General features: G+C 38.9%; 1 protein-coding gene and 1 pseudogene across 2 annotated transcripts in view; one reads left to right on the top strand and one right to left on the bottom strand.

Annotated features, from left to right (window-relative positions):
* Window positions 1–213: 213 nt before the first annotated feature.
* The window catches only part of rbm27 (RNA binding motif protein 27), a 145381-nt gene continuing 118809 nt past the window's right edge, over window positions 214–26785 (top strand). The window contains exons 1-4 of one of the 2 annotated variants that reach the window (XM_043703209.2): window positions 214–739; window positions 17761–17879; window positions 22692–22828; window positions 25433–25527. In XM_043703209.2, the coding sequence (XP_043559144.1) occupies window positions 681–739; window positions 17761–17879; window positions 22692–22828; window positions 25433–25527 (410 nt within the window). In that variant the 5' untranslated portion in view covers window positions 214–680. The remainder of the gene's footprint in view (window positions 740–17760; window positions 17880–22691; window positions 22829–25432; window positions 25528–26785) is intronic. The other variant, XM_043703208.2, reaches the window with a different exon arrangement.
* LOC122557015 (5S ribosomal RNA) lies at window positions 12000–12113 on the bottom strand (annotated as a pseudogene).

The raw sequence follows: 26785 nt of genomic DNA, 5'->3' as shown, positions 1-26785 counted from the left end.
TTTTTTCTCTCCCTCCTCGTCATCACGAAACGTCTATTTGTTCCGTTGGTCGCGAGAGGCGTCCGGTCGTCCCGCCTTCTACGGTTCGGCCGTCCAATGACTAGGCGGTGCCGTCCGTCCGCCCCGTTCTGATTGGGCGATCCTGCTGTCTATCACACAGTACGCGCCGGCACGACGTTTTCAGGTTTGATTGAGCAGTGCGGCATCATCGTTTTTTTTTCATTTCTCCTTCTCCCAATCCCCCCTCCCTTTCTTTCGCCTTCAAGTAAATGTGCCGTGCGTCTCTCATATAATATCCATTCTATCAAAACCCGCGTTTTAACTTTTTTCCCTACTTCTCTGTGCGAGAGCGGGGAAAGGAAACTGAAATTGGGATTGATCGATTGCTCCTTTCCTCCCCCCTTCCCCCCCTCCCCCCCATGAGGCGGTTGGGTACAACCTAACTCGCTACTGTCTCCTTAACCCGCGCAGCTCCCCTTTCTGATTGGCCCGCGCCGCGGGGAGCTGGTCGGTGATTGGAAAACAGTTCTGTCGATCACACACTGGTCGGTGTTTGGTCGCACGGTGCGGTGCGGCCTGGGTTTTGCTCCGGTTTGTTGTCATGTTCGCTGGTGGATTTCCACTAAAGGCTCTGACATTCTGATGGTGCAGCAGCGACCGGGGCCGTTCACCTTAGGAAGATGATCATAGAGAATCTGGACGCTTTCAGATCTTGGTTATCAAGGGCCCTGGATCCTATGTGAGTATTACTGTGCTCCTTCGAATCTATCTCGCACTTTTTTTTCCTGTTGGCATGGAGGTAAAATATATATTCTGAAGGGGGCGGGGACTTTTACACTTTTCAGGCCTTCAGGCTGCCTCATGAGCCAGGCTCGTCAGGCCACACGCTAAGATTAGGATCTGTCACCGGAATTAAAATGAGGCAAATCAACGTAATCTATCAGTGTTTGCCTCGGTAGACCGTTTTTGGGATGTGTTAACTCTTTGGAAGCACTCCGTTGCTTTTACGAATCCAAAATCAGTGAGCTCGCATTTCGGGTAAATGTTAACGAGGGGCCCTTCACTTTTAGCGATTTTAGGGGGTTTGCTTGTAAAGCGTGAAACAAGAAAATTTACTGGGCATAAAGGTTTAATTTGAAATGCTGTACCGACCTTATGCTTTGGGTTTTCATTCTCAAACTCCGAGCAAACTTTCAGAGTATCTCCTCGAAGTGCAACATCTCGCTGAAGTTTGGTGGATGAGCAAACAAAATTATGCGTTTGCTGATTGTTTAATTTTCAAACCTTTATGTGAAAAGAAAAGGAATACGTTATACAGTTAGTTGACCAGTAATGATGAACAGTAATTAGGAACAACACCATCAATTATCAACAATAATTATTAACTTTTTTGGTCAGGTATTAGTGGAATGTGAGCTCCTGATCATCAGTATGCATCGTGTAATCAGTGTGACTAACATGGGTTATCTAATTACTTTTCCTGATTTTTTTTTGTGGGGACTGATGTGCTTAAATTGGCTGCCATGTCTACCTGCAGAGTAACATCTTCCAGCTATCACTATCTACACTTCTGGGTTACATAGGCACAAGTCCATGTCAAACCTCAACTGGGAGAGTACTTCTGCCTCTCCCACCCTTTCAAATGACTTCAGGTGACTTAGAGTCGTACCATCTTTTGACGACGAAAAGTAACTTCTCCATTCCTCTGTATTCCATCAGTCAATCATTGTAAATATATAGGTAAAAACAAGGATTGCAGATGCTGGAAACCAGAGTCTAGATTAGAGTGGTGCTGGAAAAGCACAGCAGGTCAGGCAGCATCCAAGGAGCAGGAAAATCGACGTTTCGGGCAAAAGCCCTTCATCAGGAATACATTGTAAATATATGTCTACTATTCATTGACCTATCCAAGCTACTCTATACTAAATTAAATCTCATCTCTTCCACAGAAAATAGCCCCAGAAATAGCCTTCTCTGTTGCAAATATACCAGACCAGAGCTGTTAAATTCTAATGAGGCACAAACTGTGTTTACTTACAGCGGTTAGACTTTGTTAAAAGAATGAGGGCATCTTAAATGTAGATCCACAGCATTTAAAAAAATCCTTTCCGTAATGATACTAGAAAATCATTAAACTTTCTGTGAATTCTGCTACTGTAGAGTCCCAAATCTGTCTTTGTTTACAAAAAAGGCTTTGAGTTCTATGAAAAGTCTAAAAATGTGTTGGCAGCATAACACTTCAAATTTCATAATCTCATCTGTAATTCTGATGTGAAAATGAGTAATTTTCCATCTTGAGATTTATTTGCTATTATCTGTTAATAACTTGAAGCACAGTTTAGGATAATGGATGAAATTCTAATGCGGGGGTGGTGGGGTCGCAAAATTGAAAAAAGTTTTAAAAATTGAAACTAAGAATCTTTTAAGGTAGAACATGAAACATGTAAAACTTAGTTGAATTTGACTAAATTTCACTTTCTCGATGGAGATCGTTCTTTCTCCATTCATGACAACTTGTGTTGCTGCTTTACATTCTTCTGCAACTGGCTTTCCAGAGGATTTTATTTTCTGGAAGGAGTACTGGGTGCAGCCGAGGCCTTCTTTTTTATTCTCCCCAATACTACATTGTTCTAGTCAAGTTTTCTCCATACCCTTGTGCAAGCAATAATTTCAACTTCAGGTAATTCCTTTTGGTGTAGGACCACATCCTGAATTTATTTGTTTTTAAAATTAAATCCTGTTATGGCAAAATCAAATGTGTAAATTCCATGTAGATTTAGGATTTTATGATTTATAAAAATTTTTATCTGGATACTAATGCCTTCTTGTCAGTCTCTCGAAGTCACTCTTGGTCCACATTTTTACTAAATGAAGACTGGTTTGTTCAAGAATGTTTGTGCGAAAGTAGTGACAAAAAGAAATTATTGGAAATTGCAATCTGGCAGTATCTATGCAGAAAGAAGCTGAAAGAACAAGTTAATAAGCTTTTGCCTTAGTTTGTGGAGAGTGTGCAAAACATATTTACATTATGGTAAGGCCTTTCACAACTGTAAGCCATTCCAAAGTGCTGTACAGCTTATCCACAACAAGAATTGTTATTATTGGTGTAATGTAGGAAATGTGACCAACAGTTTTGCACAGCCAGATCACACAAAAACACTGTGATGAAAACCAGATAATCTGTTTCAATGATGCTGATTGGTATTGCTAAATATTGGTCAGAGTGCTGAGAAGAACTTTGCTATTCTATGAAATTGTGTTGTGAATCTTTTGTTTTTTGCCCAGGAACACATCACCTAAAATCTTTGCCAGTGCAGCATTCTCTCAGGACAGCACTGAAAGGTCAATCTCGATTTTTGAAAGCAGGGCTTCAGTCAGTGAGTTTATTTGAGTAAGCATGCTGCCAACTGAGCCACAGCTGCTACCCCCCAAACCATTGCTATTACTAGATAGGAACCTGGAATCAGAATTATACTAGTTGTTTCTATAACTTCCCTCTGTGCAGTACACTTCTGATGACAGCAACAAACAGTTTAAAAAAAAATCTTCATTTGGGCAATCGGGTATCTGTAACGTCTGATTATTAACTTTTCTGTCCTTTTTATGGGAAAAGTGATAAACACACCAGAAAATGACATATTTTTCATTTACTTTGTTATCATCGCTGCTATTGTTTCTTTAGACCAGAATAAAGGAATGGAAGATCTAGAAATCAAAATTACATCACATTTGAGGTAGTGAGAAAAAAGCTATGAAGGAAAAGTATAGTCATTAGCTTCTTTCAAGTATTTATTATGGATCGCTCGAGGTGTTGGTGGTTGTTACAAAACATTATTATATTTTTCAGTGCACAATAGATTGCAATGGTCCTGACTGCAGTTATTTCAAACTGTGACTTTAATGGAAGGGGTGAGGTGTGGAGGGAGTGAAGGAGAGGAGAAGTACAGAGTGTTGTTGCAGAAGGAGCTTGATCATTGTTACTTCAACTGCTCCCTCAATTTTTTTCTTTTTTTGCAAGTGAGGAAATTGGATTCAGCTTCTTTTTAGAAAGTGGGCCATTAGAGTGATACTTTGATTAATTACTTACCTTTTATACCCATAAATTGATAGTTTTAAAGCAGGGTTGAAAATTGAGTGTGGGTCTCTAAACTGTACTGTTGTCTCTCCTTGTAGTTGGAGGAATGTGGAGCAAGGTATTGGGGAGATCTGAAGGCAAGCTGTTTTAAAAAGTCAGAAAACAAATCTTTTGATTAAATAAAACAGTTGGTTCAGCATCCAGCGTGATTGGGATTTAAAAAGTCAATTTTGCACATTGGCAAGTTCTATTCATCACCTAGTTTGTCTTTTGTGCATGGTGAAAAAATATAAGTAATAAATGTGTAATAGGTAATATTTATCTGTAGAAATTATAGATCTAGGAGTGATAGTAGTACTTATAGCCACAAAAACCAAAATGCTGGAAAAGCTCAGCAGGTCTGGCAGCATCTGTCAAGAGAATTCAGAGTTAACATTTCGGGTCCAGTGATCTTTCCTCAGAACAGTCATCGAGTCATATAACACAGAAGCAGACCCTTAAGACCAACTCATCAATGCTGATCAGGTTTCCCAAGCTAAACTAGTCCCATTTCCCAGTGTTTGGCCCATATCCCTCTAGGTTGTTCCTATTCATAAACCTGTCCAAAAGTCTTTTGTAACTGTACTTGCCTCTACCACTTGCTCTGGCAGCTCATTCCATATACATTCCCCTCTCACGAGAAAACTATGTCCTCTGGTTTTGAACTCCCCTACCCTAGGGAAAAGACCTTTGCTATTCACTTTATCTATGCCTCTCATGATTTTATAAACCTCTATAAGGTCAGGGGACAAAGGTCCCAGCCTATTCAGCCTCTCTTGATGACTCAAACCATCCAGTCCCAGTAGCATCCTTGTCAATCTTTTCTGCATTCTTTCCAATTTAATACTTGTAGAGGGATGACACTACTCCTGGCCTAGGTTGTTTGCTAAGACTCAATCATCCTTATGACTGAGGACATAATTACAGTTGCCAGATAGTGGGAAATAACTGGGACTGTTAGCAGAAATTATATTGTAATTGTTTTTGGAATGATATTTTTACACTGTTTGGCCTGGTTAATACTTATGCTTATGCATTAGGTACTGCTCAATACTGTGCTTTCTGTTTGAAAAGATGCATGATATTAGCTACAGTTTTACAAGAAGGTGTGCTTAGGAATCAAGGGATAATGAATTTAGGGATAGACAAGATAAGGAAGTCTTCAGTATGACAAGTTTAACATTTCTTTTGTGCAGCTCGTAAAGGTTCAGTTTCGTAAGTTCCAGATGTTCTGTTTGTGAATTCACTCTTCTCATCTTTTCACTGAAAATGTCATCACTAAAAGGTATTGAGTTTCTTTACAGAATACAGATGTTCCCAATTTCACAGCATAACTGTTTAACTTCTAGCCGAATTTCCAACATTATGTGGTCAATATCATTGCAAAGTGCTTCCTTTTAAAACAGTACAACTATCCCAATTTTCTGTTGAAATTCTCATCCCCTGACTCTGCTGCCACCACCATAGTCATCAATACCATTCTCAATTGCTTTTCCTGTTAGATAGGAATGCATAAAGGAAAGTCGAGGAAAGAGAATGGAGATGCTGCAGGAAACATTGTTGCATTAAGTTTAAAAGGTCCAATTATTTCAAGCTACTAGAAATAACTAAGCACGAGAGTATTTGAGAACAACAATCTCTAATGCACGCTTAATCACTGGGCAGCTGTGACACCTATGCATCCAATATGTTTTTGAGATTTGGACAATCTACAGCAGGCATCTCAAAGCACTGGAGAATTACCCCAGTGATATATTTGTCAGATCCTCCAAATCTGATGGTAACCCAGCAGCTCTCAAGCTTGCCCAGCACAAAGTGCTCATCACTCACAACAAGTTCTGTTAGGGAGGATGTCATGTTTATGCCTGACTTCAGATTTCTAAAGGAACTGCTCTTCACTGAACTCAGCAGCTGGAGAAGCTAGTAAGACAACAGAAAAGCTTTAAGATATTTTCTCAGCATTCTGAAGAGGTTAGACATTCCTATCAACTTGTGTACATCCCCAACTCGTGACCAATCAAAATAGAGAAGGTTCATTTTGGAAGTCACCAGATGCACAAAAGAAGCTTCAACACAAATGTGCAGAGGTAAAGTCAAGACATTCATGAGGATGCTCAAACCTTCAAATACCCCTTCTATCCAACCCTTAAGCAATAATTGCCTAATATATTGCTTAATTATTATAGCAGAGCAGATCATTCATTCGAGTCATCAGCCTCGAGTCACCAACCCTTCATAGTACAGTGGAAGCAAATCATCTTGATCCTGAGTGATTGCCTAAGGAGGAGGAAAGGTGCATTTATCTCAAACTGTTAGTGTATTGGAAGATATGTGTTCATTTGGCACCCTTAAATCTAGATGAAACTGTACCTTGATAAGTATGTTTGACAGATGTGGCCTTAATTATGAGTCCTATGATTGGAGTGGCCTTCATACTGCGCTGTCTTTGGTTTGGTGAGTGTGTCAACAACTGAGCCAAGATAATAGCTATATAGACCTCTTTGGTTATGTCATGATGTGCTTTTGTTTCTTAGTACTCATTTTGCTGACTGTGTTCTTTTTTTCCAATGACTAGGCCCTCATTTTTGTGAAACAATTATTCAAGTGTAGGTTCTTGCGATTTTAAAAAATCGGACATCAGCTTTTTCCCAGTTTACTTGGGGTTGACATTTCTTTCTCCTAGTCTCAATTAAAATTTTTTTAGTTGTCCAAATTTGAAAAGTTTGCATGTCTGTTTTTCCATTCTTAAAGGAGATATGAAGACTTCTGTCCAAACTGTATAACCTATTTGCTGTCTTTGTGGCAGAAACAATTCATGTTTTTTCAGGTTGCCTTCTGATGATCTTTAAGGAAATTAAGATTCTTGCAGCTCCTTTTTATTTGACAGTGTGAATTCAAGTGGTGTGTGTGATTGAGTGTGCTGGAGTCAACTTTTTTCCTGCAAAAACAAATGCTATTGTGACATCAGAGCAATAGCCACAGAAGCCAGTTGGCTACCTCCTCTCTCAACCAAAACTGACCAAACATTTTACAAGAATTATCTTGTTGATGTAGAAAATGGAAAGTCCTGTGAATACAGTTTTTCAGATCATTGGTATTGCCTGAACTGTGCTGATTCCTGTATGGTCTGACTGACATGGGTAGAGACTCTGAATTCTTCCTGAGCCTTCAGTTAGCCTTTTTAAACTTGAAATGCCCTTGAATGATTAAAGTGGGAAAGTTTTATGTTTTGCAAAGTTACTTGATCTCTGTGTGGATAAGTGTTTAATGAACTCTTTCAGGATGTGATAGTTAGATTTTAAGATTTGAAGAAAATGATTGTCATTTTTGATGAAGTTATGCCGAAGTGCATTTGAATAAAGAAATCGATTATTTAATTTGCATTTTCTTTTTAATATTTCTTTTCAATGAAAAGTTTGGAAATATGGCAGAAAGCTAAACTCCTTTATCATTGGCATACAGAAAAGAGAAATCTGCGATTTCAAAAAGTGTTCACAAGGAACACATCAGTACTGTACCATATCTCTAATGGAAGGCTCATTATACTTGGCTGAACTCCTGATTTGGCATGGCTAGTTTGATTAAATGTTGCTGATAAACTCAATTTCCTTGTTTATTTTGTGGTGAGGAGGAACCTGTATTTCATAATATTTGATAAGTACACCATATTAATAAGGATTTGATGTTTTCACCACAATTTTGGTCACATGATACACAAGTTAAGCAATGTGATTGCTGCAAGGCCTTGTGAAGGCTACTGTCTACAATTCTAGACAGAACATGCTTAGCATAGATCAAATCTTACCTTTTTTGAGCTCTGATTTATGCAAAAACTTGGAATATTGACTTTTTCACTGGTTACTTTCTGCAACTGTTGGGCACAAAGTGACATTTCAACTTAAAAAAAGATGCGGTCAGAGGCAGCTTGCTTTTCTTTTTTGAATAGTTGTCCAGAGCGTGAACATTGAAAAATAGACACATTTGATTTTCCTTTTATTCATGGTATTACAAATTGTCCTGAGTGCAAGATTAAAATCTTTGACAATATGTGGTTTCCTTGCTGTAAGGAAAAACACTTCATAATGTATAGAAACAGAAAACAAGAGTATGTGTTCAGTCCTTTGTGCCTGCATAGCTATTCGATATGATCATCCTGCTCAGTACTCGGTTCTCACCCCCCTCCTCCCATATATCCTTTAATCCCTTGAGTCCCAATAACTCAATCAGTTTCCTCCTTGAAATCATTTGATGTTTTGGCCTCAACTGTTCTCTATGGCAGAGAACTCCACAGGCTCACCACTATCCAGGTGAAGAAATGTCTCCTCATCTCGGTCCTAAATGGCCTACCCTGTATTTTTTAGACTGTGATCCCTGGTTCTAACTTCTTGGCCATCAGAAACATTCTTCCTGTGGTTACCTTGTCTAACCATGGAGCCATGCAATGTGAAGACTGGCTCTTTGGCCCAACTTGTGCATGCTGACAACTGAGACTGGAAGGCCCAAGCAAACCAGGCGAGGCCTGATGACCTGCAGATCCCGCTGCCCAAGCACAGGAGACCGCCCTCACAGAGGTCTACAAAACCATGAGGGGCACAGACAAGGCAAACGGCCAATACAGGCCCTCCTGCCCTCCTCCACCAGAGCAGGATAATCCAAAACCAGAAGATGCAGGTTCAAGACGAGAGGGGAAAGAACCAAAGTCCTGCTGGAATTTGAGGTTCCACTCCTGCCCCATTATTCTTCTGAACTCCAGTGAATATAGTCTTTACCAATCTCAGACTTCAATCCTACCATCCATGGAATCAGTCTGGTCAACCTTCATTGCATTCCCACAGTAGACTCTGCTAAGTAGTCCAAAACTGCACAGCCAGTCAGGCAGCATCCGAGGAGCAAGAGTGTCAATCAGAGCTTATGCTCGAAACGTTGAACATTACTGATGAAGAGCTTATGCTCAAAATGTTGACTCTCCTGCTCCTCAGACGCTGCCTGACTGGCTGTGCTGTTCCACAGCCACGTTTTAAGACTGTGATCTCCAGTATCTGCAACCCTCACTTTTACTACCAAAACTGCATGCATTTCCTCAGGTGTGGTCTCCACAAGGCCTGTACAATTGTAGAAAGACATCCCTACTCCTGTACTGATCCTCTTGCGCATACCTTTTGTCAGCTTCACAGACCGCTGCACCTGCATGCATTCTTTCAGCAACTGAAGTATGGGGACACCCATTGGATGGGAGCCATTGCCCTAAGCTAATGTAACAACTGTTAATGGTGAATTAATCAAAGGTTTTCTGGAAGTCATTTTTTTCATAGAATAGGTGAACATAAATGCTGTATTATTCTGTGCCTCGGATAAGGAGCAATATCTTTGAATATTGCAGAAGATCTTTTGAGTTGCTGATTGCGACGTCAAGGGATCCCTGTATGGCATTCTAGCATTCATTCCGATATTTCTGCCATTTATTTTATTTGCAGTTCTGGCAACAATCATTTTTTTAAAATGTAGTTTGTTTTATTCTTTTGAAATCTTGCGTGTTGTTGCCCTTTTGAAATGGACTTGCTTTTTGTTCAAATAAGATTAGACTGATTTTTCAAGATTTTGAAGATTGTATGTACTCTTATGAATGAAATTCTAATAAGAATTGGAATCTTTGATTCTGAAAACAATATTCAAAACCTAATTCAATAAAAAAGAGCAACTTGTATCACATCTAAAGAGTAGAAAACATTTGAGATGCTTCAAATGTGTCTTTGTTACTAAAGTTTAGTGTCATTTTCTGTAATTGTGTGTTGATTTCATTGTACACTTTATTAATGCTAGAAATTTATTTCAGGTTAGGTTCTGCAATTAGGAAGCCTGCACAAAACTTGGAAAGAAGTTTTGAATAAATATGGTTGGAGACTCTGAAGTAAGAGTCTTATGTAAGATTTGAGAAACTCATTCATCAGTGATGTTACAAGACATTTATTAATTCAATTGGATAAAGCTATTGTTTATTTTGAAAAAAGTCATGAAATGTATTGCGTAATGTTTATTCTCCTAAGATAGGGTTGTGTATCTTTAAGATTTAAATGTTTAATTGGTAGCTATTTGTATACATTCTTTCACTTTGGCATTTATTTGTTCATTCCTTCTATGAAGATTGAGATTGTTCCGAGGTTAATTTTATCTGCGAACTTGGATTGAATGTGCTTGTCATCTTCAGACTACACATATACATACTCACAAGTCTCCTACACTAATGTTTATGTCAGGTGATCCAAATAATACATGCATAAGCTTATGGTGGTTTGGAACTTGCTCTGTAAGACATGGTGCAGGTTGCCTTGTTATGAAGAAGGTACAAAATGTTCACAAATGTAGGCAGTGGAGCAGCTGTGGTGACTGCAGGCAGATGGCTAGGCACCTTGTCCAGTAATGAGGTGTTAGGAATGTTGTATTTTATACATTTGTACTTTTAAACAGTTCAATTAATGCCAAGATGCAAATTTGCTGGAGGCTTAGAAGGCTGCTCATTGGAATTTCTACCTGGGTTCAAGACAGAAATTATTTACTTGATATGGGGATGAGTGTGAGAGAGGCAAAAGTCTATAGAAAGTCATTTTAGTTTTGGATTACAGGGTTCCTAAGATAACACTGAAACTTTCATGACACAAGTAAGACTGCAGCTAACTGAAAGAGATCAAGTAGTAGTTCGAAGCACTTCAAACTTTATTAACATACAGGACATGGATGGGAGTTCCCACTCGGATCGAAGAGACTGAGTTTGAGAGGATTTGAAAGAATCTAGAATATTCACCTCCACTGAAGTAGCAGGAAGAAATTTCCCTAATTTAATGATGTATGTCAGTTCTGTGATTAGAATTACTTGGCTGGGAAAAAAAAAAGAAAGGAAGAGAGCACTTTGGAGCTGAGAGTAACTTGGGCTGGAAGGTATTAGTGGGTCGAGAAACCTATTGACGAAAATAATACGTGAGGTTAAGGTAAAACCCATGCATTTTGGGAAAGTTGAACTTCATGATTCCTTATCTGATGCTCAGCCCCTACCTCCAATCGAAACTGGGAATGATAGTTAAAATGCTAAATTCTAAATATTTCATTGTGAAATATATAAAGTGAAATTAAAGAGAAATGAGATGATCAGAAAAAGTAAAAATAGATATTTTGTCATGAATCCTTGCCATCCTTTGTAAAAAATTACTTAAGTTAAAATGCACACGTCTCAAGTTTTCTGACTTGGGTACATTTTTTGGGTTAGTACAGCAAAACCATGCCTTTCCATGTATATGAATATCCAACTCCTTGGTAAGGTATAAATAAGGTGGAAGAGCAAGGTAACTCACGCAGAAATTCCTTGATTTCCATATTTACATGCATTTGTAGATGCTGTAAATTGATTTTACTTAGTGTTAACTGCTTATGGAAATATGAGGCACTACATATAAAAATCATGTTTTATTCTGCTACAATTCATGATGTGACATTTTAGTAGTATCATTCCTAAGTTAAGGAATCTTAATACGTTAGAGGCTGTAAAAACTGGAAGTAAAGCCTGGCATTGTTTATGTTGGAGACATATATGATCTGGTCATGAAGGATTTTATTTTACTTACAGAAGGTTGCCATTAGGCCAAACACAGATTTGCATTAGGTATGTGAAGGACCTATTTCAGGTATCTGTACTTTTGTTTAAAATTACTCAACTTTTCCCTTGGTAGGGAAGGGTATTTGCTAGGTAAAAACAATGACTGCAGATGCTGGAAACCTGATTCTGGATTAGTGGTGCTGGAAGAGCACAGCAGTTCAGGCAACATTCAAGGAGCAGTAAAATCGATGTTTCGGGCAAAAGTCCTTCATCAGGAATAAAAAAGCTGATTTAAAGCCTACTGCGCCTGGTATTCCCCGGCGGTCTCCCACCCAAGTACTAACCAGGCCTGAGTCTGCTTAGCTTCCGAAATCAGACGAGATCGGGTGTTTTCAGACTAGTATGTATTTGCTGTCTATAAGGACAGGAAAATTTCATTGTAAATTATTCTTGGGTGGCATGGTGGCTCAGTGGTTGACACTGCTGCCTCACAATGGCAGGGACATGGGTTCAGTTCCAAACTCAAGCGATAGTCTGTATGGAGTTCGTAGTTCTCCCCGTGTCTGTATTGGTTTCTTCAAGTTTCCTCCCAGAGTCCAAGGATGTGCAGGTTAGGTGCTTTGCCCATGCTAAATTTCCCACGGTGTCCAGGGAGGTGCAGGCTAGTTGGATTAGAATGGGAAATGCAGCGTTAGAGGAAAAGGGTAGGGGAATGGGTCTGGGTGGGATGCTGTTTGGAGGGTTGGTGTGGTCTCAATGGGCCAAATGGTCTGCTTCCACACTGGAGGGATTCTATAATTCTGCTGCTGCTGAGGTTTCAGTGCAAATAATTTTAAGACCAAGCTGAATTAATAAGAGCCATTGCAAGTCTGGTGTGCTGCTGTCTGATTTCTGTTGAAACAAATAGGATGGTGGCCAAATTTGCTGCTTACAGAGACAAATCAAAGATTTAATCATCTACCTGTCTCTCTTTTAGATGTTTCATGATCGATTTTTCTCTCTTGATTTTGTTTGCTTTGTGCCAATATCTTTTTTTTGACAGAAAAGATACTGTTGCAATTCATCAAGGGTGAGTGTGACTGGACTTTCTTTTGTCATGTTTAGAAGTGTAGTAGCACAAAGCTTTGTGATTCTCAACTGTTTTGCGTTAAGCACCTAAGGCTTGAGGAGTTGAAGTACATGTTAAAATTTGTGTGTGGAGCATATCTACAATGCCTTTAAAACTGGGGTAGAAACTTTGCAACTGTCTTATTTAGATCTGGTTGGCAAAGCAAAACTTCATGATAGACTGCTCTGAGAAGAAAATTAAATTGTCAGACGGAGGACTTGCAGTGATATACAGTGAAGACTGTGTTTCACCAACAAATGAATATCAATAATTGCATTTGCAAATACACATTTACACTTGCTGTGGATTGCAGTATTGACAGATTTACTTTTTGACAAAGTCTATAAACAGAGAATTGGAAATTGAAATCCCACCTAAGCCTTGGCATCTCCACCATTGCCATATTCCCTCAGAGCTTCAGTTCACCACCAGTGTAGATAGATTAGGCATCCAAAATTAATTTTCTCAGTATCAGTAGTAATAGAGCTTTAAGAAAATAAGTGATACTCACTTAGGAATAATGAAGTAAGCAGATATTGGCAGTAAAATTCATTTTATAATGAATTTGTCAAGTTATACCTTTAGTGTTGACTTGCTAAAAATTGTTTAGATTATTGGACAGTTGCTTTGTTTGAACTCTGCGCTTGACAGAACATTACCAGAATGTTTATTGAGCAGGCATAAAATAGTTAATATTTTAGCAAGAAACCCTTTCTTAGAGTGTAAAATTGCAGCAATTTATCTTTCGGGTTTATTTTTAACAGCAGTAGGGTATATTTGGGTAATGACTCATTCTAACTTGACTCTACCTCTCCCGAAGTAAGTGTGCTAATGTATAAATCCAGTACCAACCTTTCTGAATGTATTTTAAATACTGTATAAATCAATTAATCCAAGATTAACCAAGTTCTGATGATTTGTGGCCTTTTACTTAATAGCATATCGATGTTAAACTAAAATGGACATTGTAAAGCTAGAAAATGATATAGGAACTCAAACTTCTTCCAGTCTTGTGTTCACACTTTACTAGCTTTAAGAATCTGCTCTTAACCATGGTTTGTGGAGGCTCCAACTGTTTCACTTCTACTATTTGAATCACTCTCCTTAAACCCTAAAATTTCCTCTGCTGTTAAAAGCCTTCTCAATATTCAATCATTTGACCAGTCTTTGTGTTTTAACACTTCAATTAAGATAATTTCAATCCTCCTTCTGTGTTAACATAAAATCTTTGCATAAATGAAAATGGTTGGCCAGATAAGAATGATCTCCCTTTGTTTGAAGGAAGAAGTAATTCAAATATTTAGACTAAGTAAGTTCAAAGGCTTGACTGAGTTGGGAACTGTAAGGATTAAGGGAATTGTAACATTTCAGGAAGTGCCTTGGTGCTCAGAGATGAAGATGAGAAATGGCACAGAGTTATGATTGCTGAAAGTGGATGTTTCTGGGTGTTGAATAAGGACAGGATCGTATATTATTTTTAATGGTCCTTTCCATTTTATTGTACCATGTGTTCAGACGTATTGACAAGTTTTACCCATCAATTTCCTTCCTTCATTTAGCAAATTACTCCGTTAACCAAGAAATTTAACCTGTACAAGAATAGGAACTATAATATAGAAGGCCTTGATGCTGATTTTTCACTAGTATTGTTTTCCAATGCTTTGGAATGTTGTGTTACATTATGTATTTATGCAACAACTTTATCAAGAGTTGCTATCAACAGTAATTGTTAAAACAGCAAAATGAATTAAGCAATTGTCAAGAAGCTTCTGAATTACAAATTGAGGCAGAAATTTACATGTTAGCATTTTAAATAAATCCTATTTCTTGTGATGTCTGAAAGTTATTTGAATACTGTTCTATTGCGATATTTGTGTTTAGTCACATAATGAAGATATCATTTTGATACATTATCTAATATTTTATCTATTCTGCCAAAGGGCTTCAACAGTGTTTTTTTTAGCCTTTTCCTCATCTCTCCAATTTTCGAGGGTTTTAACATCCGACATGATTAATATTTAACTAGCATTTCATAATGTACCTTGGTTCAATCTTTTGGTAATTCTGTTGAATTATAATGATTTTTTAAAATTCAATTTTATGATCATAGAAACTTTACTTGGAAAAATATTTTGAAGAGGGTAATGTTAGTGGTTTTCAGGAGGATAGAACCTGGGTGTTGAATAAGGACAGGATCGTATATTATTTTTAATGGTCCTTTCCATTTTATTGTGACACAAGGCTGCCTTATAATGCCTTTCAAATTCATGACTTGTATCACCTAGAACAACAATGACCATTGGGATCACTACCACCTGCAAGTTTTCCTCCAAGTCACACTCCAACCTAATTGGATCAACATCATGGAACTTGCTGTTTAACAACACTGTGTATGTACATGACATAGACTACATGGTTCAAGAAGCTGGGACATCATTACCTTCTTGAGTGCAGTTAAGAATGGGCAATAAATATTGGCTATCTCAAGGGGGGCAAAAAAAGCTTTTTTGACTTAGCAAAAAGAGGGAACTCTGGGATAGTGGTGACTTGATGATGATGACATGGAGCAGTAATCCAGATACCGAGGCTTGAGGGATGTGGGTTTAAATCCACAGCTAGTGGAATTTGAGCTCAATGAATTAAGAACCTATTCCAACAGTCACTGCATTAGAGGTCAGATCAGTTTTCCTTTATGTGATTATGTGAATCCAAGGAATGCAATGGGACCAGACGGAGTACCAGGCCGTGCACTTAGAGCATGCACAGATCAACAGGCAGAGGTCTTCTCGGACACCTTCAACCTCTCCCTGCAGCAGGCTACTGTCCCTGCCTGTTTCAAGAGGGCCAACGTCATTCCTGTGCCTAAGAAGGCTCATGCAGCATGTCTCAACAGCTACCGCTCAGTGGCCCTAACTTTGTTGGTCATGAACTGCTTTGAAAGGCTGGTCATGGCATTAATCAACTTCAGCCTCCCCACTAATTTTGACCACCTTAATTTGCCAATTGGACCAATAGATCCATATCAGATACCATGTAATTTGCCCTTCACCCCTCCCTAGAACATCTTGACACCAAGAACAATCCTACTCATTGACTACAGTTCAGCCTTCAACAGTATTATCCCCTTGAGACTGATTACTAAACTCAGTGATCTTGGACTCAGCCCCACTCTCTGCAACTGGATCCTTAGTTTCCTGACCCACAGGCCTCAATCGGTGAAGACTGGGGACAATATTTTATCCTCACTAACACTCATCCTGAAGCCCCCGACGGGTGCGCACTCTATACCCATGACCATGTCACCAAACACCAGAGTAATGCCATTTACAAGTTCGCTGATGACACCACCATTGTCGGTCGAATCTCATGGGGCGACGAGACAGACTACAAATGGGAGGTGGAAGACCTGGAAAAATGGTGCACTGGGAACAACCTAGCTCTCAATGCTGGCAAAACCAAGGAACTCTTTATTGACTTTACGCGGGATGTTACTCATGTCCCCCTGCACATTAACAGCATGGAGGTGGAACAAGTGGAGAGTGTAAAGCTCCTGGGATTGGTAATCCACAACAGCTTTTTTCGATTCTTCTTGTAGAAGCTCTGGTTACAAAGGCCCAACAATGTCTCTCTTTTTCCTCAGGAAACTGAGGAAATTTGGCATGACGGCAATTACCCTTGCCAACTTTCATAGGTGCGCCATCGAGACCATTCTGTCTGGATGTATCATTACCTGGTATAGCAACTGTAGCATTCAAGATTGGAGACAGTTACAGAGAGCGGTGAACTCGGCTAGGACAATCACAAAGGCCAACCTCCCATCTATAGATGGCCAGCTATCAAGGAAAGGCAGCCAGCATTTTCAAACATCCATCCCACCCTGGTAATGTTTTTCTACAACCTCTACCATCAGGGAGAAAATATAGAAGCCTGAACACATACACCAGCCAGTTTCGATATAGTTTCTTCCCTTCTGTTGTTGGAATACTGAATGGACTCTCAAACTCTTAGCATTCGTCTGCTGCTGTTTATCTATGCTACTTAACTATGTGATCTGCCTATATTGCTCGCAAGACAAAGCTTTTGACTGTGCTTTGGTACTCATGACAATAAATTCATCTCTATTCAAGAAAAAAACTGCAATTGATAGTTTCATGGTCACCATGATTAAACTTACCATCAGTTCTGTCATTTGCTTGACTGAACCCTTTTTGAGAAGGGAAATCTGCTGTCATTAGCTGATGATTCTTTCATGTGACTTCAGATCCATTGTAATATGATTGATTCTAAAATCCCTATTGAACTGTGTAAGTAAGCCACTACCATCAAGGGCCGATCAGGATGGGTGGCAGATGCTGGCTTTAGCGTAAGACTCACATCCTATCAAAGAATAAAATAAAGTTAGCGTGTTCACTTCAAACTTGAAGTGTTGTCTTTTATACTCACTTGAAAGATGCTTAAGATGGCCAGGAGGTAACCCAGATGCCCTCAGTTAATGTAGATCAAGTGGAGGTGTATGTGCGTTACTTTTCTGCTGCTGGCACATTTTGAGACCGGTTACAATCTGTGATATAACACAATTGTGTGTTAATATTATGAAAAATATTCAATAGTAACTTGAATTTCTGGGAGACGGTGAAATGAACAGCTTTTACCAATGGAGATCCAGTATAGAAATTAAATTTATTTGCAAAAGCAATAGAGGTTTGGACTGAGAATTAGCTTGTTGCAGGTGTTTTCAGTAGAAAGAACTGCTAGCAGCTTTGTGGATGAAGTTATGGAATGGTCTCTACACAAAAGGAAACCCTTTGCACATTTTGAAGACCCACCCCATAAAATCAAGATTGTTGTTATGTCAATTTTAGTGTTTGATATTTTTCTTTATGGTTTAATTTTTTTTTTCCTTTTGTGGTTGAATTGTTTTAATTTTCTTTGTCTAATTGTTTTATTTTTCAGCTGTGATGCTGACCCATCAGCTTTAGCTAAATATGTAGTGGCTTTAGTTAAGAAAGACAAGCCAGAAAAAGAACTGAAGGCCTTGTGTGTTGATCAACTGGACGTATTTCTGCAAAAAGGTAAGAATTATGTTTTGTTTCTTCTCCTGACAGTTTTCTTGTGTCTTTTTTTCTGAAGTTGCTAATGTATGTTTGGGATTCTCTTAAATGTTGTTGCAAGTGACATTCATCACACAGCAGTATAGATAGTAGTCACTAAATAAATTATTAACATGAAAAAGATCATCAAATTTGAGTTTTTTCATAGTATTTTGCCTAATTGGAAATGCATTTTCTCAGCAAATGGAAAACAGAGAAAATTATTTTTCACCTCATACCCTGCTTTTGCCAATTGTGGTGTCTCCCCTGTTGATGAGAAACAAATCAGCTAATTTATGTCTTAGCATGGTTTCAACATGGCGTTTTCTTGATTTGTATAATCCAGTGAAACAATTAGCTGTACATTTACTAATTGAATAATTAGGGAAGCAGTTTTGTTTATCTTCTTTCCAGAACGTATCAGCCTCACCTAACTAATTGTTAATGCTAATAAATATTTTTTGTTTTTAATTTGCCAGACTGTAATTATGAAAATGCTGTTTTAATCTCTGTCATGTGCATAATTTGTAAAATTTACATGAAGGAAAGATAACTTTCTTTGTAATGGTATCATGACTTTTAAAACTTAGGTATACGCCAACGCTTTTTGTTTTGGACTTGAATATTACAGCAACAGAGACAGTTCAAGTACATGGTTAATATTTATCATGTAGCAGTCTAATGCATAGTACTTTATGAAAAAAGACTCAATACTTGTTGGCCTCCCAGCTGAAAATATTTTATTATTGTAAAAATGACCGAAAGCAAAGATGGTTGTTATTGGGATTCCCTTTTTAAACCTACCAGTTTGAGAAAATATAATAGCATGTTTATTTGAAATACATGACTTGAATATTGGACAGGTGATTAGATGCTGACTGCAATCTAAATATATATAATGATGCAGCTCTTGGCAAATTAGATTTGTTTTCTAAAAATAACAAGTTTGTTTTGTGGTCTACCATTGTTTGCCTGAAAATATCGGGTAGAGAGTCAAAGTTAATTGGCTCCTATGGACTGGACTATCTTGTTTTCCTTTGTTCGCCTTGGATCACTGCATATGTGGTCCCAGAGTGTGCACTGTTTCAGAAGTACTTTAAAATAAAGAAGTACTTGAATGCAACCTCAACTAAAAAACAAAAGGTATGACAGTTTATTTAATTGGTGATATGAAGCATGCTACTTCTTTAAGGATGTGTTTTTCTTGACATTGTTGTTTACACATGTGCTAGAACTTTCCCTCGTTCACTCATGCGCATGAAGCCTGCAAATGAACAAAATATACTTTGCTTTGTTGAAGAAAGTACAGCTGTTCAGTAGTTCATTTTCCTGAACATTATTTTAATTGTCCCTAATATTTTTGTTTTATATTCAAATTTACATTTCTGCATGTAAAATGTACTTTAGCGGTTAGCTGTGTCTCGGTGAATAGCACTCTTGAGTGAGAAGGTTGTGAATTCAAGCCCCAATCAAGCAAAAAACAAAAAAGTAGGTTGACATGGCAATGTAATACTCAGAGTGTTGTAACTCCGTAGCCAAGGCATTGCCTTTCGTATGAGATGTTTATCTGAGATCCTCTCTTTCAGGGATGTGTATAAGATGCCATGGCAATATCTGAAGAAGAATAAGAAAGTTACCTGTAGTAGTCTGGTCAATATTTATACCTTAACCACATTACTAAAATAGAGGATCTGTTCTTGATTTTAATGTTCATATTAATAGATAATCACCTTCATACCCTTTTGAAACTCTGAGCAACTTCTGGAATCTTCCTTCTTTAATATTTGTTCACGTAATGTGGCCATTGTTGGCTGAGCTAATATTTTTTGCTAATCTTGAGCTGCTCCATAAATTGCTCAGGCATTTCAGAGGGCAATTAAGAATGAAACACGTTACTTTGGGCCTAGAATCACAGCTAGGCAAGACCAGCTTAGGATGCAGATTTTGCCCCCTCCAGGATATTCATCAACCAGATGGGTGTTTACAACAAACGAGGTATGGTTACATGATCTTTATTAGGCTAGTTTTTTAGGCTAGATTCAACCTTTGTCCCCAGGGCTGATGCCTTGTTCTTTAGATTAGTAGTTTAATGATATTCCCACTATGTCATCGCCTTGTGTAAATTCAGAAGTGAATAAATTGCAATAATCCTGTTTTCTATTGTGTGTACTATTGAAGTGCCCACAGACTGCAGTCAAATATAAATAACTGAACTGACAAGAACTTGTTGCTTTTAACTATTAGTCTTTCTATAATAACATTCCCTAGCATTAGGAGAGAGAAGATAGCAGTGGTTTTAACAGGCTTCAAAGTGGATAGATCCCCAGGCCAGCTGAGAGTATCCAGGCTGTGTGAGAGTCAACAGAGGAACTTCAGGGGCTCTTGACATTAATTTTCAAATTTTCTATGGCCAAAGGAAATGTGCCAAGGACTGGAAGGCAACTAATGTGATGTGGTTATACAAAAAGATAGTAGGGTTAAACTAGGAAACTACAGGTTAGTGAGCTGACTATTTGTGGTGGGGAAACTATTAGAAAAAACTATTAGGAACAGAAGACATATCCAGTTGGAGAGGCAGGGATTAATCAAGGATGGTCATCATGGCTGAGGGGGAGATCATGTCTAACAAATTTGATTGCGTTTTTTGAGATCATGATCGGTTTGTCAGGGATGGTGTTGAAATTAATGAAGCCTACATGGACTTCAGTAAGGTTTTTGACAAGGTCTTGCATGGCAGATTGATTAAAAAGCTAAAAGCCCAGAGGATCAAGTGCAATTTGGCAAATTTGATCCAAAATTGACTTTGTGGCAAGAAGCAGCAGGTGATTGGTGAAAGGTATTTTTGTGGCAGGAAGCTTACATCCAGTGGTGAACCACAGGATTAATTGTAGATCCCTTGCTACTCGTTGTGCGCACTAATGATCTAGACTTTGGGGATGATCAGTAAGATTGCAGATGACACGAAAATTGTTGGCATGTGAAGAGGAAATCTTTGGATGAAAGCATGGTACAGCTGGGCTGATACAGCGACAATGCATTACCTGATTGTTCAGGATTAGACTAACAAGACAAAAAGTGCATGTTGAATGTTAGGGCCATATGAAGCATAGATGATCAGAGTGACGTTGGTGTCTATGTCCATAGATCCTTGAATTCAGCAGGACAGACCGAATCATAGAATCCCTACTGTGTGGAAGTAGGCCTTTTCGGCCCATCAAGTCCACACTGAAGGTCTGAAGATCATCCCACCCAGACCCACCTCCCTATTTCATCCCTATAAACCTGCATTTTCTGTGGCTAATCCACCTAGCCTGCTCATCCCTGGAAATTATGGGAAATTTAGCATTGCCAGTCCAGCTACCTGCATACCTTTGGACTGCAGGAGGAAACTGGAGCATCTGGAGGAAACCTACACAGGCACTGGATCAGCTGGTTAAAAAGGTATATGGAATATTTGTATTGATTGGTCAAGGCATTGAATACAAGAGCAAGTAAGTTATGATGGAGCTGTATATAATGTTTGCTATGCAAGAGCAGGAGCACTGTGCACAGTTCTGGTCACCACACTGTAGGAAGGATGTGATTACACTTGAGAGACCAGAAGAGATTCACCAGGATGTTGCCTGGGCTGCAGTGTTTGAACTGTGAATAGAGATTGGATCGGCTGAGATTGTTTTCCTTCAAGCAAGTAATGCTGAAGGGAATCTGATTGAGGTAAATGAAGTTCTGAGGGTCATAGACAGGGCAGATAGGGAGAAACATTACCTCTCAGAGGGGTTAATAACCAGGAGCAATTTTAAGTTAAGGAACAGGAGATTTAGAGGGGATTTGAAAGTTTTTTTTCACTCAGTAGGTTGTGGGTCCCTAGAACTCTTTGCCCAAAAGAGTGTTAGAGGAAGGAACTTTCAAGACATTTAAGAACTACTTAGATGAACACTTGACTACAGGGCAAATCGACAGGCCACATGCTGGAAATTGGCTGACAATAGATGGATGTTTGGTGACTGGTGCCAAAAGGATGGGCTGTAGAGTCTCTCTCTGTTCTGTAAAAACTCTGACACTGTGATTTGGAAAGTTGTATCTCATAAAATGAGGTGTAACTGGATAAGTATCATAAATAAGAGCATAAGACGTAGAAGCAGAAGGAGGCAATTCAGCCCCTTGAGCCTGCCAGTAATCATGAATGATCTTACCTCTGCCTCAAATCCACTTTCCTGCCTGCTTTCCATCCCCTTCAACCCATTACTAATTAAAAGTCTGTTTGACTCTTTTTTTTAAATTCATTCATGAGATGCTGGTGTTGCTGGTTAGAAGCATTATGTTCATATGTCATAGAACCATAAAATCTTTACAGTACACTGACCCTCCAAACAGGGTTCCACTAAGATCCACACCTCTACCCAATCCCATCCCAGTAGCTTTTAACATGGCTAACCCACCTAACCTGCACATCGCTGAACATTATGGCCAATCCACCCTACCTGCGCATCTTTGATTTATGGGAGGAAACCAGAGCACTCTGACCAAACTCACCTAGACAGAGTGCAAACATGTTCCAGTTCCTTGTGAGACAGTGGAGTTTGCTAAGTCAGTTTTGACTGTTTTTGAGAGTTCTGAGTAGTGCTGATTTGGAAGTGATCATCTTGTATAAATAACCAAGTCCTGTCTGAAAGCATTGCTTTTGTTTGTTGAAAGGTGCACTCGGTTACTAAATTACAAGGGTTTTATTTGTGTGAAGTATGTACAAATTGTTTCCATGGCATCACAACTCATGATTTGTCATTGTTTTGACAGAAACTGTTGGATTTGTGGACAAACTTTTTGATGCTTTAAGCACAAAGAACTACGTGCCACGACCAGAACAGCTTGTCCAGGCGACAATAAAGCAGGACATGCAACCTACATGGCAAGAGAGAGAGGACAAGAAGGAAGTGAGTTACTTATGTTTACTTGTGAGTTTTACTTTGAAGTAGGTTATGGCTAACCTAGTAAATATAGTTTTGAACTATAAATTCCAAGTTCAAGAATCTATTAAATATTGGAGTTTATGGGATGCCACATTAAAGATGCGTTTAGTCATAAAAACCTTCTGGTTCATTCATTTTCATTAGCAGATGAACCTAATAGTACTATCTGAGAGAAACCTACATGTGATTTTCATTATCCCCTGTCCATTACATAGGGAAAAATGTACAGTGATGTCCCATTCAGTACAAGTGAAAGAAGCTTTAGTTGTTCTGGCAGCATCTGTTGTAATAGAAACAGAGTTAATGTTTTAGCTGTGTTTTGAAATGAAGGATGCTTGATGGCTGGCATGGACATGATGGGCCAAAGAGTCTCTTTCCATGCTGCAAAACCTCTCACTGTATGATGGAAGCACTCAGGTTTGAAAAGTTACATTGGATTTCATGCAGACGAAAGGGTCTCACGATGGAGTCTGGTAACACTTCTGTTGAAGGAGACCCAACATCTTTTAAGTGCTGCTGAGATACCTAACTGGCCAGCAATGGATCCTCCCTTGGATTTAGGATCCTGCAGGTATAAATTCCACCTACCGTAAGTTGGTAACTAATCAGAAGGCTGGCCAGTCTCCATTTCCATCAATAACATACTTGTTCCTAGTGCTGAGTTCCTTGAATCCCTGTCATCCAAGCACTCTGACTCACCCCGTCCCAATTCTGTTTTGAAATAAAGTTATGCTTTTGTTTAACTTTAGTTTTCAGGGTTGCCATTTGCCGTTTATAACTTAATGAAAATTTGAGAAAATAGTTCACTGAGTCATACAGCACAGAAATAGACCTCTTGGCCTAACTTGTGCCTGCCGAACAGGTTTCCTAAACTGAACTAGTCCCGTTTGTCTGCGTTTGGCCCATAACCCTCTAAACCTTTGCCTTTTCATGTACCTACATAAATGTCTTTTAAATGTTGTAATTGTATTAACCTCTACCAATTCCTCTGGCAGCTCATTCCTTACACACACCACCCTCTGAATGAAAAAATTGTCCCCAGGTCCCTTTTAAATCTCTTCCCTCTCAACATAAACCTATGCCGTCTAGCTTTGGACTCACCTACATTGGAGTAAAAAAACCTTAGCCATGCAACTCGTGCTTTTATAAACCTCTATGAAGGCACCCCGAAGCTTCCTAAGCTCCATGGGAGAAAAGTCCCAGTCTGTCCAGCGTTTCCTTATAATTCAATCTCTCCAGTCACATAATGTCCTCTTTAAACCACAATCTGGGTAATGTTTTGCACCAATGGATCACTGTTTCTTTGGCAAATAATCCGTAGAATCTTGTTTCGTATCTCTTAGTATTATTTCTGACGTTAGAACTCATGAAGATGATATCATTTGGAAGCTGGTTCTGAGCCCTTGTTTGTTTATCATTTATATAAATGGTTTACATGAGAGTATAGAAGGCATGTCTAGTAAGTTTGTGGATTACACCAAAATTGGTGGCAAAGAAGACATTGAAGAAGGTTTCTAAGATTACAAAGGGATCTTAATCAAATGGGTCAATGGGCTGAAAAATGACCAATGGGGTTCAATCTGGATAAATGCAAAGTATTGCATTTTGGTTCAACAAACAAGGTTGGGGCTTATACAATTAAAGGCAGGGCCTTGGGTCGTGTTGTAGAACAGAGGGACCTAGTATATAGTTGTTTAAAGTTTGTGTCACATTGTAGACAGTGTGGTTAAAAAGGCATTCAGCACGCTTGCCTTCATTGCTCAGTTCTTTGAATATAGGATTTGGGAAAATAAATTGAGGTTGTACAGGACATTGGTGAGCCCTCTTCTGGAATACTGTGTCCAGTTCAGGTCGCCCAGTTATAGGAAGGATGTTATCAAATTGGAAAGGGATCAGAAGAGATTTACCAGGATATTGCTGGGTATGGAAGGTTTGAGTCATAAAGAAAGGCAAATTTGAAGACTAGGGGGCACATTTTTACGTTGAGAAGAGAGAGAGTTGAAAAAGACATGAGACAATTCTTTTTTACAGAGGGTGGTTCACGTGTGGAATGAACTTCCTGAGGAAGTGGCGGGTGTGTGTACAATTACAACGTTTAAAGGACATTCGGATAGATACGTGCATAGGAAAGGTTTGGAGGGATGTTGGCCAGGAGCAGGCAGGTAGGACTAGTTTAGTTTGGGATTACGTTCAGCGTGGACTGGTTGGACGGGAGGGTCTCTTTCCGTACTGTGTGACTATGATTGAGGTTGGGGAGTCGGGTGGAGTGGATATCCGTAAAATCTTTGAATTCCATTTTTTTTTTGGATTGAGTGGTGACAATACAGTATTAAGCTTAAATAAGTTACAAACTCCGATGTTTGTAGAGTAGTCACGTCTTGTGCTTAAAATTTGTGAGTTGTGACAGCTGTCTGAGAGGCCAACCTCTGGAGAGGCTTGTAGGATGTCCCGGCTGGCAGTAACGTGTCATGAATAAATTCCCATTGGAAGTGAACAGTTAGTTTTTAGCTTCTGATAATTTTCTGAACGTAAAACTGCAGTAATCATTTTTTTTCACTGCTCCTTTAGGTGCCTTTATATGATGAAGAACAAGATGGCAGAAAATCTTTGTTAAAGAAAGGCCACAGTCCTTTCAAACCAGTCCTGGGGCCTATAGAGACAAGGTAAATGCTTTAACCCAAAATAGTTCCTGAAAAAGTCAGGCTTGAATCTGTTTTCAATGCACGTATAATTGTCAGGTATGATTAATGTCATCTGTCATGTACATTTTTCTGATTTTTGCATGTAGAGGAAGTATTCAAATAAACAAAATAAGAATGTTTAATTTTTGTCTTGGAGAATGCTTTAATCTCCAAGATAATGCACATTTATACTTCCATAAAGTCCCTATCCAGCAAAGAGGTACTGCTTGCAGATTGTTTCTACAGATTTTCATGAATTATAGATATGTATTAGTTTTGATATGTTGCAGCATAACATACTTATTCAGCATGATAAATAAGTAATGGTTATTTTGGTTTCAGTGCTTTTCTGATTTAATTTTTGTAATGTTATAATATAAAAGGGATTAAGATATTAGGGAGATGAATTTCCACGGAGAAACTGAGGACTGCTGGAGATCGTAGTCGAGAGTATAGCGCTGGAAAAGAACAGGAGGTCAGGCAGCATCCCAGGAGCAGGAGAATCGACATTTCTGGCATAAGACCATAAGAAATAGGAGTGGAAGTAAGAACATTCGGCCCATCGAGTCCACTCTGCCATTCATTCATGGCTGATGGCCATTTCAACGCCACTTACCCACAATCTCCTGATGAAGGACTTCTGCCCGAAACGTCAATTCTCCTGCTCCTTGGATGCTGCCTGACCTGCTGTGCTTTTCCAACACTATACTTTCGGCAGATGAATATCCTGTTGTAATGAAAAATAGAAGATTTTTTTTTAAAACCTTCATAATCAATGGCCTAAAAATTGGATTGTACTGAAACTGATAGCTGCACCTTCCAGCTTTCCTGAGTGGATTGTAATTAAAGTGAGATGCGACAATTTTGTTTGAGAGATTTTGCATTCAGCGTTATTCTTCCTTAACACATTTCAAGACTAATGTTGCCTCGCAATACACTGAATGCTTGTGCATCCTTTAATGTTGAATACAACTCAATCTGCTGTCCTAATTATTTGATTTGCTCTGGCTCTGGTCCAAGCCTGGCTTAAGGGAAAGCCATTTGAAGAGAAGAATTTCTTTTTTCCATAGTATGGTGACTGCTTCCCATGAACTGAAAACATTATACCTACGCTCCTCTTTCGGTAACACGTAGCCTTGTGATTAGATTAGATTCCCTACAGTGTGGAAACAGGCCCTTCGGCCCAACAAGTCCACACCGACCCGCCGAAGCGTAACCCACCCAGACCCACTCCCCTACA

Source organism: Chiloscyllium plagiosum, unplaced genomic scaffold (genome assembly GCF_037043375.1).
Source record: "Chiloscyllium plagiosum isolate Xiang-an unplaced genomic scaffold, Cpla_swu_hap1 HiC_scaffold_16, whole genome shotgun sequence".
In the NCBI taxonomy this organism is placed as follows: Eukaryota; Metazoa; Chordata; class Chondrichthyes; order Orectolobiformes; family Hemiscylliidae; genus Chiloscyllium; species Chiloscyllium plagiosum.
The sequence above is the reverse complement of the archived record's forward strand: the minus strand, read 5'-3'. Positions and strand labels throughout refer to the sequence as shown.